The sequence below is a fragment of the Ptychodera flava genome (assembly GCF_041260155.1).
Source record: "Ptychodera flava strain L36383 chromosome 23 unlocalized genomic scaffold, AS_Pfla_20210202 Scaffold_23__1_contigs__length_28996876_pilon, whole genome shotgun sequence".
NCBI classification, from domain to species: Eukaryota; Metazoa; Hemichordata; class Enteropneusta; family Ptychoderidae; genus Ptychodera; species Ptychodera flava.
Window position 1 is genome coordinate 17,270,911 of NW_027248277.1, and position 19,287 is coordinate 17,290,197.

The window sequence follows — 19,287 nt, forward strand, 5'->3', positions numbered from 1 at the left end:
ACACGGCTGCATGTCACATACCCAGAAAATAGCTACACTTTGATTTGTGACAGTCTTTCATGTTACTTATAGTGTGTGCCTCAAAAGTGAAAGACTGGAACTTTTGCTCAATGTTTTCCTCAATGAAACCTTCGACCATTCTCTTACCTTGCAAAGTTTGGAAGTAGGGACAATTATAATAATTACCTGACCGACATTCGAATCAAAATGGATGCCTTTCCTGTGTTAACTCTATGGGGAAAAATAAAATTTTCGATTTTGGAAAAACTGAGATTGTAAAAACGTTTTCTTGCTTAAGAGCTTTAAAATGAATCCACACAAGTGGTAGATCAGAAAAGAATTGTAAAAGTTTGAGAGTTTGGATATCTGTCCTCAAGGCGCGTTCTTGCTATGACTATATTTTAATATAAAAAAATTGTCATGATAACGGACTCATTGCTATTCTCTGCAGAGCAGACTAGTACTTAAAAAAACCCCATTCTTTTCTAACTGATCACAACTTATAGATTGGATGAAGAAAGTTGTGTTGCCGACTTCACAATGAAGATGTACGCTTATTTTCTCAAAAAAAGCAAGAAGAAAAACTGCTGAGTCAACATTTTTTCACTCAGATTCTCTCATTTCATTATTCATTTACTATGCATAATAACATAGATTTTTTTACACCTTTGAGGCCTGTCTGCAGGCCTACCTCTGGAGTTTTGTTCGTGTTTCTGACCTGACGACAAGGCGAAATTGTCACAATACTCTGTTAATTTTGGATAGGTGAAGTTGTGTTAATGGACCAACGACTCGGGGGGAGGAGGGGTTACTCTTGATATTTTCATATGGGTCCCTGTCGACCAAGCTGAAAAAATCTACCCATGTATATTCCAAAAATGTGACCCATTGTTAGAGATTGTGCTTGACAAATTCTGGGAATTTCACCTTTATTTTGTTGCATGTGAAGGTTTTCCTGAACAACGGGAGATTTGCTTTGTTATACACCCATCTAGTTTTTTTTTGGATGAAAAATCGACCCATGTTTAGGGATTGTTTCGTGAAAAAGTGACCCATTCTGGCGGCACATAGCCGTACACCTTTTTATTGGAGTACACCCTCCCGTGGGGGGGGGGGGGGTGGTGGCACCGACTCAGTCGTCCTAATAAGCAAGCGTACACCCATAACCCTTGGAACAACATGGTTTTGCCTCAAACACATCAATCGTGATTGTGGATCTGTTCATTGGGCATTGGGGTGAACAGGATATATATACATGAGTGATTTCCTAGAATGCGTATAGAGATTTATTTGTTTATGTAAACAAAGAGCTAAGTTAGCCTCATAACTAGAACAAAAACAAAGGAAAGTCACTCAATTTTTCTTGTACAACAACGATTTATCATGATAGTGATGTCATATGCAAAGTTCACGAAAGATATCGCCCTATATTGATGTACTTTTGGAGTTTTTTTATTGATGTACTTGGTGTTTTTTTATTGATGTACTTTTGGTGTTTTATTTAACGAAAAGCAGTTTTTCTGTTACTTGGCGTGAGTGTCAGATTAAGGTAATGAATTCATCTTGGTTGCCTTGCACTTCTTACGTTGCGCCCCCGCGCGGCCATTTCCTCTTATCAAAATAATTAATGTACGACGGTCTTGCTAGAGTTTGCATTTTTTTGCTGTGCAGTCGATAAAAAAATTACACTGCTGCAAATTCAAGCGCACAAAATCACAATATTAATTGTCGATAAAAAATAAAGCAAGTCAAAATTATTAAAGATCAGTCGAAAAATAATTATGATGCCTTTTAAATCGCTTTTATTTCAAAGCGAACTTTTTGAGGAGTCTTTTTTTGCAAGGCAGCATTTTGACGGTACTTTGCATATGAATCTTAACACTTTCCTAACTCTTCAATTCTCGCTAGAGGGGGTATACGCAATTGAAAACATAGCACATGTACTCGAGCAGAAATGTAGTGTGTTAAAATCGCGTCGTCCATGTTGTTCTTTGTTGGGGTGCCGGCGACGACTTGTGACACACCCAGTGTTTGGACAAATTTTTGCCGGTCGCACCGAAGCTGGACTTTATCCCTCTGGAGGAGACTATTTTGGTGGCAAAAATGAGAAATTTAGAAATAAAATCAACGCGCGGGAAAATTTTTCGGTCGGAAATTCCGTGTCGTGAGAGCGAAGTAAAACAACCGAATACGCGGCGACCCGATGGAAGCTTCTGTCGAAGCGAAAACCGTGTGAAATACAGAGACACAATATGAGGTAAACCTGATTATTTTCTTTTCATTCTCAATTTGTAGATTTTTTTTCCACGCGGAAATGGCGACTATCTTTGAATTTATTTTCGTTTCGTCAGTCCAAAATGGCGGGAAATCACGTGATATTTATCTCATTGTGGCCTAAATGCAAATTTGTTGTTATTTTCAAACCGCCTTGTTTGAGTAAGACGAGCTACCCGGATGTTGGAGGGTTTGGTTTGATTCTCAGCACCGTCTCCAACATTTTCACTTTGCAACATTTGCGGGATCTTGCTCTGTGCAGGCTGTCATTGTATTTTTTTGCAGTTCTTGAAAACTCGAACAGATAAATTATATCGATCTGTAGCATAGGAAACACTGAATTAAAAGTAATGATTGCACTGTCAGCAACGCTATCGGAATATTGGTTGAACTATAGAGTTTAAACTGCGGGAAATTCGTAGTCCAAGGCAAACCTAAGGTGTGAAAAAGTATTTCACCGTCTGAAGTCGACAGCTTTATGTTATAGAGTGGTAAATGGGATATTGACACGTTCAATATTTAGACTTATTGTACGATTGGCGGAATAGTAAATGACCTGTTTGTTACATGCGGTCACGTGGTACATCGGATTTCAGTCAGCATCAGTTCCAGGGGTGTGTGTAATTGGTCAATTGTAGCACCCCTCTAGTGGCTAATGCCTTGGCGCGTCGACAGCCCAACTTTGTATTATTTTCCCCTCGACTGTGGTTCAGCCAGGAATTTCGCAAGGAACAGCTTCATCACGCATTCCCTCTCAGAAAGACGATTTTGAGGCAATGGACAAACGTATTGAGCTGGAGAAACGTGGCAGGGCGCCTAACCAGGTGCAGTATCGTGGCATTATGGCCGTTGATTTATTTATTTTCCATTCGTACACAATTTTGTCGTATTTTAAGACGGGGACGGGGTAGTACAGTAAAGCCCATGTGCTTTACATATTACTTCGGCTGTGGGGGTTGGACGTTACAAGTACCCGTCAAAATTTCCACAAGCTTGTTTCACATTTTTCTTTGTGTTTGTACCCTTCAGTACCGTCGAAATATTAATTCTGTTGCCGTTTGACGTTCTTGATCGTGCATGTGGGGCCTCGGCGGTGCTGTTTTGTATACGTATGTGCTCCATTGAGTGGTAGCCATATCAGTAATACTCACAAAGCGTTTGCCCTGGCGAGGGGCTTCAACTTGGCCGGGAACCTAACCGTTCTACCGCTGCATATGAATATTGCATCTCCCGCCGATATATCGTTACCTCTTCGCAGTGTTTTATTAGATATTTATTTTGTAGCCGATCTATCCTGCGTAGGGTCGGGTTTTCATTCGCCTGGTTGTTGTTAGCAATTTTGAAATTTGTTTAATCGACCGACGGTAGATCACATGTTCGCGTTCAAAATATGGAAGTGCACACGGTATAACTGTAATGCGCGCTCTATTTCTGCGGTCTAATTATGCAATTTCTCACGTCCAGGACAGTTGGTATGAATATAGAAATATTTGAATCTGGTCGTATCAGTGGTTGAATATGTTTTTCCGGCATTTTTATGGATCAAATCGCTCCTTGCGAAACATTTCTGGAAACTGTTCTTGTTGGCAAACAGAGCTCGGAAAGGTACCCAGACATTTCATAGAGTAATTGTCGACAAAACAATTTTTGTCGTTAACATGGATGATGGCATGAAGCGACCAGCGTCGCAGTGTTATCCTCAGCGTTCTCGTGCAAGAAAAATTCTTTCAGTGATGATGAAAATTGTGTTCACCGTGGAAACTGCCGTGCGCCGTTGAGTTTTGACGTATGTAGTTTTCGAGCGGTTTCCGCCATCTTGTATTCTGGCTTATCATACAATGGATTCGCGACCATAATGTGGCCCCACGTTGACAAGATCGGGACTCAAAATCGAGTTGTCGCAGCGGTCCAAGGGCTCCTGTATGTGTCTAAAGTAGCCAGTTGGTATCGCAGGTGTTTTAAACGGTTTCGGAGATCGTCGTTGTGGTCACAGATCGCGGAAAGATCGAATTTTCTTGTGTTTTTCAAATAACATGTTACAAATTATCAGCGTGTGAGGGCGCTGTGGGCATTCCAAGCTTTTGTGATCATAGAGGGAAGTACGTCTGAAGATGTATGTTTAAGTTGTGCAAAAATTGTACATTTTGAAGTGCATATCTTTTAACATGTACCATTGTTCACATACTCTGGTTAGGGGGTAATTTTTCTTTGAACGTAGAAATTTTAAACCTCTCAGCAGGTGTGCTGTTGTAAGGAAATTGTCTTGATGACAATTTGTGATAATCTTGCTTGGCAAGAGCAGTCAACTACCTGAAGTACACTGACTTTCTGGGAAACAGTCTGTCACCAGACAAATTGCTTTGGAATTATGTATCATGTTGAACACTAGCGCGCATTTATTGCTCAAATAACTATAAATTTATGACTTTTTGTACATCCACTTTTTGTTACAAACATTTCCCAGGAAAAAAATATAGGGTTGGGGAAGTCCTGAACTGCTTACTGTACGTTTTCCAAACTATGTATTTCAAAAAGTGTTTGCCTGGTAGTTTGACTTTTTCTGGCATCATCCTAGTTTTGAGATTTCAGCATTTCTCCTCTGCTGTTACTACAAATTAATTTCAAAAGTGCAAAGTGAATTCAGCAGCGTCGTAGCAAAGTGTGCTGTTGCAGAGATATGACTTTGATTTGCCTTGAAATTTTTCTCGACTAATGGAAGAAATGAAAGTTATCACAGTAACGATAATTTACAAATGTTGTGAAGTATTTTGAGCACTGATTGAATTGTAATATGTGGAGATTTTTGTATGGCTTCCTTGCCTGATTGAGCTCTTGTAATAGAATTTTGTATCATTGTAATGAACTTTTTCAAGTAAAGCCCAGATCCCTGTTGTTTTCTGCAGTTTTAGCGAATCATATCTAGGCTTTGATTTGACACATTTTAAATATAAAACCTGCAGCATTGTAATGTATAGCAACACGTGACAACAAAAGTTGAAAAGTTCTTCACAGGGAAATATGTTTTGGAAATTTGCCATTCAAAGTTCTTTTGCTGAGGTCAAGCAAGTAAAGTCTTGGGGGAAAGGGTGGCAACCCCTCCCACCTCATGGTATGCCAAATCCCATGGTTTTCTGTGGCAATTTAAGACCTGGTGAATGGTGAAGAAATACACCTCACTGTATTCATGTTGAAGTATGATAAGCGTATGAGAATATGTTTACTCATAGTCAGACACAAATAAATTCTGTTGTGCAACAGTTGACAAAATTTTTGCCCACAAGAAATGTGCATAATGTGTACAGCAGTTGTCATGGTGATTAAAAAAAAAGTGTTGGGATAACTTTGGGTGTTAGAAATTGATATGACTACATTCGCTGTGATAGGTTTAGTTTTGAAATCGATGTTTCTTTTGTGAATTATACTTGACAGTCCTGTGGACTATAGTCTCTGTTTATCTTACATAATATTTGTTTGTTTATATTTTGTGGAGCAAAGTTATTATTACTGTATGATATTTCAAAATGACTACTTCAGAGTAGCTGTGTGAGATATCAGAACATACTGTTTTGTTCGTTGATGTTCAAGCTCAAAAACAACAATGAAAAAAATTCACTAAGTATTTCATTTGAAAAAAGAAGCCAAACATTGATTGAAAATAATAGGCTTAAGGACAGTCTTTCAATTATGCATGCGGTCAGTTACAGAAGAGAACACTATGCAGTCACCCACTCTATAGTAGAGTTAGGCAACTCGATAGTACCGATTAACATCTCATGAATAATAATGAGGAGTTAGGCAGCTTGCGTGTATGCTTGTCTAAAAGCACAGCTCCATTTTGTGAATGCAGTTGAATTGCAATAGTGCCTAACTTTATCACTTTTCATCATTTTTCTCACAAGATTTTAGTGTGCTTGTTTTATCAATTGAGTGAAATACTTGTCTTCATTATTCATTGATTTGCAGTGTCGTTTGTCAACTGTTGTTGTGGTCAGAGAATTTAAAAAGTCAATGAATTAATCAGCTGTACAATTTGGCTGTATCAATACTTGATTAGAATACTTCAGTAAGGGCAATAAACTAGACTTATAAGTGAACTCAGATTGTTCTTTTTGGATTAAAAGATCAGGTTTGGGGACATGCTAGTGATTTTCTGAAAGAACACAGCCGAATAAATATTGACCCGTCAGATAAATGTTTTTTTCCCTCGTGTGGGTTCATTGCAATGTCTTGTTTGGTTTGTCATTTTGAATAAACAAAAATGCAATTTTGAATTACTTACTTGGTTACTTGCTGTTATGAAAAGGCTTACAGATACATGAACTTCAATACATTTTGGTCTGTAACATTTCTTATTTCCCTGAAAAAGAATGCGTCACTCAGACTCTGATTGATATCAATCCTCGTGAACATTTTTAACCTTTATTCAACAATTTTCTGCCAAAGACTCAAGAACAGCTTGTGATATGACTCTTGAGTTTGTATTTCCATAAACTGATGATTATGTGGACAATTTGTGGCATTTTAAACCAAGTTTGAACTTGTTTTTGTTCAGTTCAGCTCTGATATTTGTTGTAAAATGTCCTGCCTGTGCTTTGCAGTAGTATATCGCAAGTATTTGTTTTGTTGTTTTGTAAAAAATTTTACACAGAAACCAGCTGCTCTTGCAAATTTTTTTACCCACAAATATTTCACAAACCCTACAAGAAACAGTCTTAGTCCTTGAATTTCCTATGAGCCTGAATGTACAAATTCTTCTTCGAGAAATCTGCGAATGGATTAAAATAATACTACTTCCCTCTCACCATTTTATTTTCACAAGGTGGACCTTTTCAACAAAATAATTTTCGTTGAAACTACAAGAAAGCCCACAAGTTCAATTTCCAGTGACAACAAACACACAAACCCTTGATGGTGAAATATGCAAGCTGGTTAAAATACATTCCTCTTCACTAAATCTTTGCATCTTTTTTTGAATTTTCAGATACGTGATCTGAATCTGGACAATTGTCGGAGTACAGGGATTATCGAGGGTCTTACAGATGATTTCATTAACCTAGAAACGCTTAGTATGATTAATGTTGGCCTTACAAGCTTAAGAGGGTTTCCAAAATTACCAAATCTTAGGAAGGTAAGGAAGTTATTATGCAATATCCAGAATTCATTTTATGTCCAGTTGTGCATTTACAGGGTTTAATCCTCTTTCTACCAAGCTCCGTAGACAAACTAGAAATAAATACCACTTGGGAGAAAGAGGATTTTAAACTTTGTAAACTTATCTTGGGCAAAAATAGTGATATTTTCCATGATGAAAAAGTCAATAATAAAGTAATTCTTACTCTATTCTGATTTGTCACTTTTAGCCAACACTTTGCTAATAACTATCTGGAATGCAACGCTATTTACCCTATTCCTGCCAAGTCTGTCTGTTGCCATCTGCCCAATTAGAAAAAATATGACATTAAACTGGTCCAATAATCATTTCCATTCAAGGTAATACATTACCAGGTCCATGGGACATTTGAGATTTACAAATTTAAGTTGGACCATCCTGAACCACTGATAGTTAGTGGTGGTACCAGTATAGTATCAAACTAAAAGCTGTACTTAATTTCACTTGCTTCATGTCATAGTTTGATCAAGTTGGTTAAAACCGAGAGAGGTTTACAGTATCTTTTGTTTTCTGGGCTTTCAAATGTTCAAGTCTGTGAACATGCAACATGAGGGACAAGATACATGCCTCTCTCGGTTTGAACCAACTTGACCTGACGGTGACATATGTGACTTTGTAGGATAAGGGTCAACGGTAGTTGATGCAGTGTAGTATTGTTTACATTTGCACTTCTACTGAAACAGGAAATTTATGTCTTCCAACTGTGAAACGCAAACACAACACAAAAGCAATCCAATAAGAAAAAACTGGCAACTGTTTCTTGGAATGTTTATATTGACAGGCATCATTTTCGTATGAAAGTTACTAGAAATACTGTTGCAATGAATGTAAAATTAAATGTAAGGTGTTCACCCCAGCTTCCTCCTGTAAACAGGTCCACACCTTCCTGATTGATAACGATAGGTTGGCCCAAACCATGTCAGTAAAGGGCTGTATTTCCTCTGCCACTCTCAAATTCGTAAAATTACTAATTTTTAGATGATTTACTAATTTTTTCCATTGTTGATTCGTAAATATACAAATGCAAGGAAGCAGCTGGTTGATTGAGAGCTCAAGGCCCCCAAACCTCAAAATAGTTCTGTCTAAGCACATGTTGTACTTATTTGAATTTGATTGAATGATATTCCGTATTGGAACGGTTAAGTTTACTTATGAATTTCAAAATTTACGAAAAGTTTCAATACCCAATTCGTAAATTTACTAAAAAATTTCAGAAGCCAGAGGAAACACAGAAGGGTATATATAGATGTATTTTTTGAATCACATTACAATGGTTCTCTGTTCCCTTTCCTCTCAGGCAACTTTCCATTTACCAGACTGATTGATTTTCATTAAACATTTGCTCAATTTTTGATGAACATGTAGAGCAAACTCTCGTCCACAAGGTCCATTTAGTTCAACCTTTTCACCACCATGGTTTGGCCCAAACCCATCTTTATCAGTGGTGAGTGTGGACCTGTTCAGTAGGTGATAGGGGTGAACATCTTCTGTCCTTTGTTTGATGTCTATCAGCGCTTCAAGCATAGATTTGTAATTTTGAGATGCTGAAATTACTCGTGTACTGTTCTAACTTGTTTTGACCTTGAATGGGTCATATCTTTAGAGATGTAAATTTTTCTGTCCCAAATGACTCGTAAAACAAAAGTCAACATGTTAAAATAAGAAATAATTGGTTTCACTTTGATGCACAATTTGACCTATGGTATTTTTTTGCTAATTGTCAATCCAGGCGAGACTTGTTTCCATCAAAACCTAGATCTCAAAGTTGGGGAATCAAAGAAATCGTGTTCTAATATCAAATTGGGAAAATTAAGTTCAGTGATGTGATAACAAACATGACAAGCGTCAATAATGAAAGAAAACGTCAAATCATCAAACGTTTTGCCAATATGGTCCACTAATTGCCTTAGGAAAATTCCTACTTTATGACCTTTCAACTTTCCCCTTTGACCCCTGATCTCTCACTTCACCTGATATTTACTGCATCGAAAAGCATGCTTAGGGTACAGTAGTACTTAGGTCAATTATTTGTGTGTGTGTTTGTGTCAACAGACTGACCGCAATAACAAGTGGTTAAGTTGGAATTAGCACATTTGCAACAAAATGTTAAGTAGCACTTGTCTTCTGACATTACCCTGTATAGAGGATAAAAAAAACTGACAATCATTGTCTAAGTTTGAACACCCTCAAAATCCCCCACTAACAGCTAATTGGTTGTAAACAAAGTAATAAATCTTCATACTCATGAGGGCGGTACAGTTTGTACCTTTCAGGTTGCACTTAAAAGTTGTCATATTTCAAAAGCATAGTGCATACCTGATGATCTCCTGGCCTGTTTCCTTCCCACCCCTATTGCCCTTTGTTAAGGCCCAACTTTATGATTGAAAACAGTAGGATTGGACCAAACCATGGTGATGAAAGGGTAAAAGGCCTGGCTAGAGTAAAATGTTCAATAATCTTTTTGAGATACCATTGTACTCTAAATTAATCCTCTTTCTCCCAAGTCATACTTATTTCTGTGGTTTGTCTATGGCACCTGGTAGAAAGAGGATTAAATCATGTTGAGCGTCACTGTTAATATGATATTGTTTTGGAGATATTTTGAGCATAGCAATTTATATTCTACCTATACTTTTGCACTTCCCCATCTGCCAATTTAGCACAAAGCAGCATGGAGCAAAATCCCTGGATTTTTTCACCTACACGACTTGGTCTGCTATAGCTGATTTGGTCAGTTAAAATGTAATTTACAGTATCTGGACTTCAAATATTCAAGTCCTTGTTGAAATGCAACATGTGGGCAAAGTGTTTCATCTAGACAAGGGGGATTAGGTATTCCCCCACTGTTGACATGTTGGCACCCCCTAGTAATTTGTCAGGGGGGGGGGGACCATCTCCCCATGAAATGGTGCCATTCACCCCTTAGAGATACAAGTAGAATACTGGTGAAATCACCCCTAAATTTTCTGGTAGCATGGGGGATCCCCTGTCGATACCATCCTGGATGAAACACTGTGGCCTGTTATGCCTCAGTGGTTTTAACCAACTAGACCCGACGGTGACACATGAACTTGGCAGGATAAGGGTAAATACAGTCTCTTTCTATTTTCTTTTGCAGCTTGAACTTAGTGACAACAGAATTTCAACCGGTTTGAATCCACTTTTAGGTAGTCCTAAACTAACACATCTAAATTTGAGCGGCAACAAAATAAAAGACCTGGACACGCTTGAACCGTTGGTAAGTAGTGACAGTTATTTGTCGGAACAGAAAATGACTTGTGTGCTGGTTAAATAGAGATAAGGCTTTCAAGAATATGGACAATGGCATATTTAGAGTTCGTTTTATACTAGACCTCTTTCTTCCAACAAGGCTCGAGCATCAGAGTTGTCATGAGCTGATGAAAACTGTTCAAAAGTGTGTTCACATTTGGCTGTAAAGTGAATGACTATAAAGCAGTTTTAGGTGTATGGCACTATATGCTGAAATATCTGAATAATAAGTTCAGAGCTGGTTCTTTCAAACAAGTTTATGGCTGGATTTGTACCTTTTGAACTGAAAAGTCCTCAAATTTTCAACATTTTTCCGTAAAACCTGAAAAAATTGTAGAAAACTTCTACTTGAAGATCAATTTCATTACATACAAAAGATGTTACATGCAGTAGATATTGCAGAGAGATTCCGACAAGTTTTCTTAACCAACACATGACACCTGGAAAATTTCTTCCTGCCCCTAAATTATCTTTCAAAAGTTCTAGTGTCTTAATCATCGTACTTTGTACCCAAAAATGTCCATTGTTTGCCCATGTTTTCACCCAGGATTTCCAAATTAACCATGAAAATACTAAAAGCTTCTTCATTCATGATCCTTGAAATTAAAAGTGGTACTGCAGGGCTTCCAATCATAGGAAACACACTGTACCTGTCTAAAAGAAGTGTAACATGTCAAGTTTATTGGTTCAAAAAGTTCTTGGTATGTGAGGTTGTATGGCATGAAATGTCAATGGCGTCTTAAGAGTTAATTTTCTGTCACTTTCAGTATTTGGGGTACCAGTCGTGCATTACAACATCATAATGAAAATCCAAATTTATTTCTTTTGCAGCAAAAATTCTCAAATTTAAAGAGTTTGGATTTATTTAATTGTGAAGTGACCAACGCCGACACATACAGAGAAAAAGTTTTTGCACTGGTTCCGAATTTGAAGTACTTGGACGGCTACGACAGAAACGACAGAGAAGCTGACGATTCAGATGCGAGTGGCGATGATGACGAGGACGATGAAGGTCAGTGACGTCTTTTGCCTCGTCTTGATTAGGTCAAGGAACTGTTACATTAGCAGTCTTTTTTTGTGTTCAGGGCTGTCTGTTCATTGTTATGCATCTGATTTTAAATGTTTGGCTGAGGGTCTCGGGCATAGTATGGTTCTAGCACTCCTGGGGAAACTTTTTAAAGGGTCAGTACTTGTAACTTTCAATGATTTCTCCACTATTTTTGCTTTGTATGTCAAGAAGTTTTGTGTTCCACCCCCATAGCATGTTTAGATACACAGTATTCAGCTTGTCAACTCGGGAGCGACTTGCAGCGATTTCGAAGCTGTTATCCTATTGGTTGGCTGAATCTTACCAATATAATTAAAACAATACAAATAAACTCCCTAAGTTGCTGTGAATAGTGACAATCGACCAATCAGATGTAACCTTGCAAACACGCTGCTGCGAGTCAGCCGTCAACTCGCCTGTACATGTGTAGACTGCATTGTTATTGTTGACAATTGAATTCATGTTCAGACTAGAATTCAAATGTGAACAATAACAGTGCATTTTACACATTATAGACACTGTGTCGACAAGCTAAATAGTGGGTGTTTCAATGTGCTTTTAGCATTACAACAACAACTTGAAACAAAATTAATAAAAAAACAACGGAAAAGATTTCTACATTCAAACACTCCTGTACAGTGATCTTGTATGAAACTGCTTCTAACCTAGCAGGTCGTTTAAGGTAATATGCACCTCGAAAGTGAAAGACTTAAACTTTCGCTCTAACTTTCCTCAAGGAATCTTTCAATCATTCTCTTTCAAAATCAAGAATAAAAATAGGGGGTCACCGTGCAAATTTTGGTACTAGAGAAACAAATAACCCAAGATTTACCGATATTAGAAATTCAAAATGGCCGCCATCCCTGTGTTAACTCTATGGCGAAAAATAAAAATTTCGAATTTCAAAAAACTAAGCCAGTGAAAAGTTTTCTTTCACCAAGAGCTTTAAAATGAACCCCCACATGTGGTATATCAGAAGAGAACTGTAAAAGTTTGAGAGTCCGAATGTCTGTCCCCGAGGTGCGTTCTACCTTAAGTTTCACTTAATTTCTGTATACTGACGTTATCATGTTTGCAAGTAGCAAATACAATGTTTTATCAAAGATTTAATCAAATTTGTTTCTTCCCAACCAAGGTGAAGAAAGCGGTTCAGGAAACGAAGATGAAGACGAGGAGGATGCAGGTGAAAGTGATGCGGTCGTCGAGGGCGATTCTGACGACGATTCAGAGGACTTCGGCGAGGAGGAAGATGAAGAGGTTGACGTGAATGAAGTGGGTGGGGAGGAGGACAGTGACGATGATGAAGATGAAGATGACGAGGAAGACAGCGATGAGAGTGGGTCAGAGGTAGGATTGGAGTACCTGACAAAAGATCTTCCGGTTAGTGAGTGTAACAACGGTCGCCATTGGCTGGTTAAGAGTTACTTCCATATATGGGCATGCACTTAAGTCATGTGATATAACACCATATTTGGATATCTGAATCATTTGATATACTTGTTCTGAATGAAAAGGACCGTTCTGTCTCCAGTATATTTGTACGTAGCTGTGATAGGTTGCATTTCTAGTCTGTCTGAAACATGTGTCAATGACTGAGAAATGTGTCTACTTCAATTTACATTTAAAAAGAAAATAAACCAGAAGTCAAGATGTGTGAAAGTCTGCATATAGACAAATTCCTTGCAGTCAATTTGTTTCAAATTATGTCAATTACTACAACTACAGATGAAGAAGTTACCTCTCTTTGACGAAGTTACATCTCTTTGACGACACTGTTCAATTTCTTTGTTCTAGCTCGCAGGGTTTTCATTTAATACAATAATCCCACAAGATTCAAACTCACTGTAGAACACCTAAGAACTCCCAAAATTCCACTTTAAATTTTTTTAAAACTCATACTTGCCAAGATTTGCGGCATGCGTGCCACATGCGGAAGTATTCGCTGACTTGCCAATGGTATTTCATAGCAAACAGGGCGATAGATGAAAAAAATCACAGGAATTATTATGCTTGTAGATTCAAAGGAAGTGATTATGGCTGATTGATTGACTTTCAAAATTCAGAAGCCTTTATGTGATTGGTAGATTGTCATTGCATACAGCAATGAAGGGTTCATAGACTAATGAATAGCAAATATGGCTATTTGAAATAATTCAACAACCAATTGGCTGGAAGCTTCCGAGATGCTGCACATTAGCTTCACACTCACTTATGCAGTATAAGGACCACACCAAGCTGCTTTGCTTGAACACAGTGGAACCTAAAAAGTGTTTGGCCACTTTTACTAAACTGTGTACATATTGTGTGGTGTTGATTGACACATCAACAAGTGCATGATTTGTTGGGTCATGATTTTAAAATCGGTTTTCCCTTTTTCCAGGATGAGGAGGAGGAAGAGGAAGATTTTAATCCAGATGGTGAGGTGTCTGGAGATGCAGAGGAGGAATCAGGTCAGTTGTGATTGGTTGTTGCATGATCATGTGATCCACTAAATCGACCAACAGTGTCTTCCACAGTCTGTCTTGTTTCAAACTCTGCTTTGGTTTTGTTGTCTTTGGTAGAATGCAAGAATATCACCCGTAGATGAACATTTCAGTCCCTGTGGTTCAGTAATTGTAACCCATGTAGTAGTGTACATAGCTTATCTTGCAACAGATAACACGAAAAGGTTAAAAAAAATTAAATTTACAATAGATTATACATGGATTGATTGAGATTTGTTTTGATGCACTCGCTTTGAAAGTTGAAAACTTAATTTTTGCTCAAACTTTCCTCAATGAAACTCGATGATTCTCGTCCCAAATCAAAAATAAGAATTGGGGATCACTTTGCAAAGTTTGGTACTAGAGAAACAAATTACCCAACATTGACAGATATTTGAAAGTCACAATGGCAGCCATCCCTGTTGTAAGTCTATGGGGGGAAAATAGAATTATTAATTTTCGAAAATCTAAGATTGAAAAGTTTCTTGCTCAAAGAGCTTTATAAAGAGCCCCACAAGTGGTATAAGTAGGAAAGAAGTTTGCAAAACAGTGTCTGGATATTTGTCTCTGAGGTACATTCTTCATGGGCAGAATGCTAGCTGCTCAGCGCCCTTGGTTGTCCATAAAGAGAATTTAAACTTTGTGCGATAGAAAACATTTGGGTGTAGGAATACTTTTCATCAATGAGGTAAATATTGGCCAAGGAACTCAAAACAAGATGTTACGGGAGGTACAAGGAGCAGAAATAAGTAATAAATGAGGAAACCCCTGGGGATCTTATGAAACAATGCCAGAAATGTTATAGCGGCTACCGACCTGTTCACACCTATTCCAAGTTGTGGTGTAGGCCTGCTTGCCTTTAAAACTGAAAAGTAATTAATCCCAAAAAGTAGTTGAGAAAAGGGGTGGCAAGCTGGATGTGTGAACCTTAGCAATGACAAAGATGTGCTTTGGAAATGTGCAATAATATGCTTTATATTAATTTTGTCATCTTTTGCAGAAGAAGAAGATGAAGAAGATGAAACGACACGAGGCCAAAAGAGGAAACGAGATCCAGACGACGAGGGGGGCAGTGAAGAAGACGATTGAGCATTTGTAGAAAGAGCAATTTAGTTATTTTGAGTTTTTCGTTTTTTGTTTTGAAGACGTCACAAAAATTCCTATTTGTACTATAGAGGACAATTTTATCCAATATACATAGTTAGCTAGTTTTTCGGGACCCATGTTGACTATCATGTAAAAAAATCGTGCTCGTCGTATTTTCGTAGATCCAATTTTCAACGGGAAGGGGACGGGGTTGATACGCGATAGGTTCCTGTACTGTTTTTCAAGTAAATATTACAGAAGATGGGTGCAAACCTATGTAAATGGGAGAGACTTTTTTATATGTTGGACTTAGAAGATGAAAAATTAAAAAAACTGTGAATTTTTTGATGTACAGGTGATAAAAAGAGACTTGAATTTTTTCAAGAAAACAAAAAAATGAAGGTAGCTGTTTGTTCAAGCATTGTCTCTTTTCTCACTTTTTTCCTGGGAATATCTGTATTTTTGAGTGCAGCCAGTAAAATTGCTCTGAATTTTTCAAAAGTTTATGAAAATGTGACATATTTCAAAAATTTGAATTGCTCATCTAGCTTGTTTTGATGTACTTGACAAGCCTGCACGTGATGTTTGCAGAATATAATATAATGATATGTTAATTTTATGATTGCAATCCATAAAAAGTTTCAAAGTTATGCAAAGTAGCCATGTTGTGCAGCCCAAATTTTGACATCTGAATAAAATAGGAAAATGAATTGCTGTGAATCATATATTGATAATACATACATTGTTTGTGGATAGAATATGTTAATTTGTATGGATGAAATATTGCAACATGTTTCAAAATTATGCTAATTTGCGGAGTTGTAGTATCCCATATAGGGACATCCAAAGACCATATTTAGCTGGTAATGTTTTTTCACAAACATCAGCCAAATATGGTGTTTTGATGCCTATATATGGCATTTTAATCCTCTACCTGCATTTGTAATTTGCAGATATACCAAGCGTTGTATGTTTGTAATTTCATCAGGCTCTTTATTGAGATACTGAGCATTGTATGTTCATGTTGGACCCAGAGAATTATGTCCAATTTTCAAGCAAAATTTTTGGATGTTTCAGAGTTCAATGACACCCTTTAGTCGACAATAAACCACATTTCTAGAAACAATGGTGGTCTTGTTTTCTTGTTTTCGTGGCTGTTGTTTTCAAGGCTGTTTGTTGTTAAAATGTGCAAACCCAGAAGTTGGCACCAGTATGCTGACACACTCCATATATAGCAACTTGTTATATAATTTTTAGTGGATTTACTTGTAAAATGCAGTTCGCCTACTCAAGAACCTATGTCAAAGTGCCTAGTGTGTTAAACCAGTGTGTAATGTGTCAAGTGTCATCCTTGAAAACTGAATTTCAGCCTTTTCAGAAAATTTTTTTCTTGATGATTAATATTCTACAGAGTATTTTCCGTTTTCGATGCAAATACTTGTGCTCTTGGGTTAAAAGAGAAGTATTAATTATCAAAAGTTGCCAATATTGTCCCTCTGTGAGAAAATATTTCTTGATATTTCGTAGACTCTCCAATGCCAATTAAAGCAGTTTGTGAGCCCAGTGTCAAGTGGACACTGCGCACAAGAAACTTCAGATTTTTGAAGGAACAGTGTTGTGCTGTCAGTGCAATATTCTGCTCAGGAGGAAACGATGTGCAAACAAGCCTATTCATCACTGTGGTTGGGCACAAAGCCCATTTGTTATGATTATACATCTGTTTGTGGGGAATAGGGTAGTCCCGGTGATCCAGCTTCAGCTTTAGGCGCTGTCACTTCCACCTGATGCGTCAGTGCCCCAAGCAGAGATTCTTGGTCACCAAGACTAGGAATGAGTGTGTTCCTTGAAAGTTGCTGAACAAGCCCTTGAAAGTCCTTTGGATTTAACCCTTTCACCCCCAGTTCCCTGTGTACAGGTCCAACTTTACCATAGAAAACAATGGATTTGGGACAAACCATGGTGGTGAAAGGGATAAAGTGACTGAAAATGCATGGGCTATGTTGAATTTCATGCCTCTTATAAAGCCCATAAAAGTAAAATTGAGTTGCAGAAAATCTAAAGGATTCACACGATTCACAGAAATCGTGTGTAAATTTGCATATAAAAGATATTTATTGGAAATTGATTCCTAGGGAAAGATGTATTTTTGAACCTTACAAAGTCCTTGAAACTACTACAAAAGGTCCATTTGGACTCAAGAAAATTTAGATTGAGAGGTGAAATAATTCTTAATGAGCTGTAGATTGTGGACATAGCCTTGGGTTCCTTTAAACATACTTTGAAGTTAGGCAGAAATTGTCTATCATGATCAGTCTGCTATGCTAGTGGTGTAATATTTCAGAAGAGCCCCACAATGGCTGGGAGTATGCTCTTACACTATTAGTACAAGGAGACTAGCTATGCAATGAATTTGTGGCTGTACTTGTGATAGTGTTCAGTCATTTGACTACCCTTGGTAAGATTTGCTCTGGTCGTTGCCAGACTTCAAGACCTCTGATCCATGCCTTCATTGGTGTCTTCCTGTACAGATGGCCAACCCTTATTCTAAGTGATTCATAGTATAATCGAAATAATAACATTATAAGCGAAATCATTAGACTGGGCGAGGTGCCTTTCTGTACCTAGACTTGGTTCAAGTCCGTGATTTTGTAAAATAAAGTGATTTTCAGGAAATTATGCCACATACGTGTTACTTTTCACGCTTTAAAGGCTTTGACCTTGATGACTGCAATACAATGATTTGCTGTCTTCACCGAAATGTACAAATTCGTGGCATCTGCCCATGTTTTGGATTGACATGACACTGAGTTTCAGGGGTAACTGCACTACATCCCAATAACCCTACTACATTTCATTAAAAATGGTTCTATTCACAGACTGTAACTAAGTCTACTTCATACTAATGAAAGCGAATAGAGGAACGAAAATTATTATGAAGCCAGTGGAAAAAATATAAATCTTGAAGAAGTCGGAGTTATACCAATGTGATCAGAGAAAAAAAAAATTTAAAAGCATTGTTTTATTGCTTTTGGCAATATCAAAGACCCATCATACACAAATGTACATCTCAATGGACTGCAAGGTGTTATTGAAAAAAATTAAACTGAGCAACTATTAGTAGTGACCTGGTGTTGTGACTGCACAAGTTTCTTTCAGAATGGCCTGCAGTGCGTTAGTGCGCCCTCTAGTGACAGGTTCCAAAGATGGTATCTGAATGTGCAAGAGTGGTACATTTGCTGTGTCAATACATACGGGCTATTATTTGAAAACTTCTTGTTTTCGGACATATCCTTTACTGAAATCATTATGCCATTGGTTCTCTACCCGTTTTGAATCCTAATATTTGAGTTTTCTTTAGACGTTCTTTACTCAGCTGAAAAAAATCCTGCTGCACTGGTCTCAGAAAGTGTGAATAATGTAGTCCGATTTCAACAATCATAATGCTGATGATTAAAGAGCCAATAACCTCTCTCAGTGTGGTGATTTTTTTCCTCATTCAATCCATGGAGTATAGTATAGAGTGTGTAGCTGCATTGAGTTGACATGCCATAATGGGATACTGTGAAAAAGATGGTTACATTAACCAAAGCAGTTCAGGGGGATAATGAATGTATGGGAACGCAAAATTTCATTCAGAAAAAATTATAGTTTCGTATTGATTGGTTTAAATTGTACGCAGGACTTAGCCCAGGACCTGTCCTGGGTTGTCACATCTGTTACGTTTCCACCAAAGGCTTTACATGTAATGGAAACGCAGTGTATAGGGCCACCAAGGACAGGTCCTAGACTACACAATGGCAGACACTTAAGGTAGCTAAAAGAGAACGCAGGAATCTGTTACATTGACTTTAAATTTTGTTGAAGTTGGCAAACGAGGCATGATCAGGAATATTTTTGAGATTTGAAAATATCTTATAAATTTCTTCCCTCAACCCTTGACACCCCCTCCCCAAACA

At 37.7% G+C, this 19,287-nt stretch overlaps 1 protein-coding gene across 4 annotated transcripts; it reads left to right on the plus strand.

The window, feature by feature from the left end:
• The first annotated feature begins 1,926 nt into the window (after positions 1-1,926).
• On the plus strand, positions 1,927-16,457 carry LOC139123504 (acidic leucine-rich nuclear phosphoprotein 32 family member A-like). Of its 4 annotated transcripts, none has more exons than XM_070689663.1 (7): positions 1,927-2,257; positions 7,256-7,402; positions 10,563-10,682; positions 11,546-11,726; positions 12,898-13,142; positions 14,143-14,212; positions 15,246-16,457. In XM_070689663.1, the coding sequence occupies exons 2-7, from the start codon at positions 7,343-7,345 to the stop codon at positions 15,332-15,334; spliced, it is 765 nt and encodes a 254-aa protein (XP_070545764.1). In that variant the 5' UTR covers positions 1,927-2,257; positions 7,256-7,342; the 3' UTR covers positions 15,335-16,457. The 4 variants fall into 4 exon arrangements, with proteins under 4 accessions (XP_070545764.1, XP_070545765.1, XP_070545762.1 ...); XM_070689664.1 differs by having other exon boundaries at positions 12,898-13,109; XM_070689661.1 differs by lacking the exon at positions 1,927-2,257 and adding an exon at positions 2,879-3,098.
• The last annotated feature ends 2,830 nt before the right edge of the window (positions 16,458-19,287 follow it).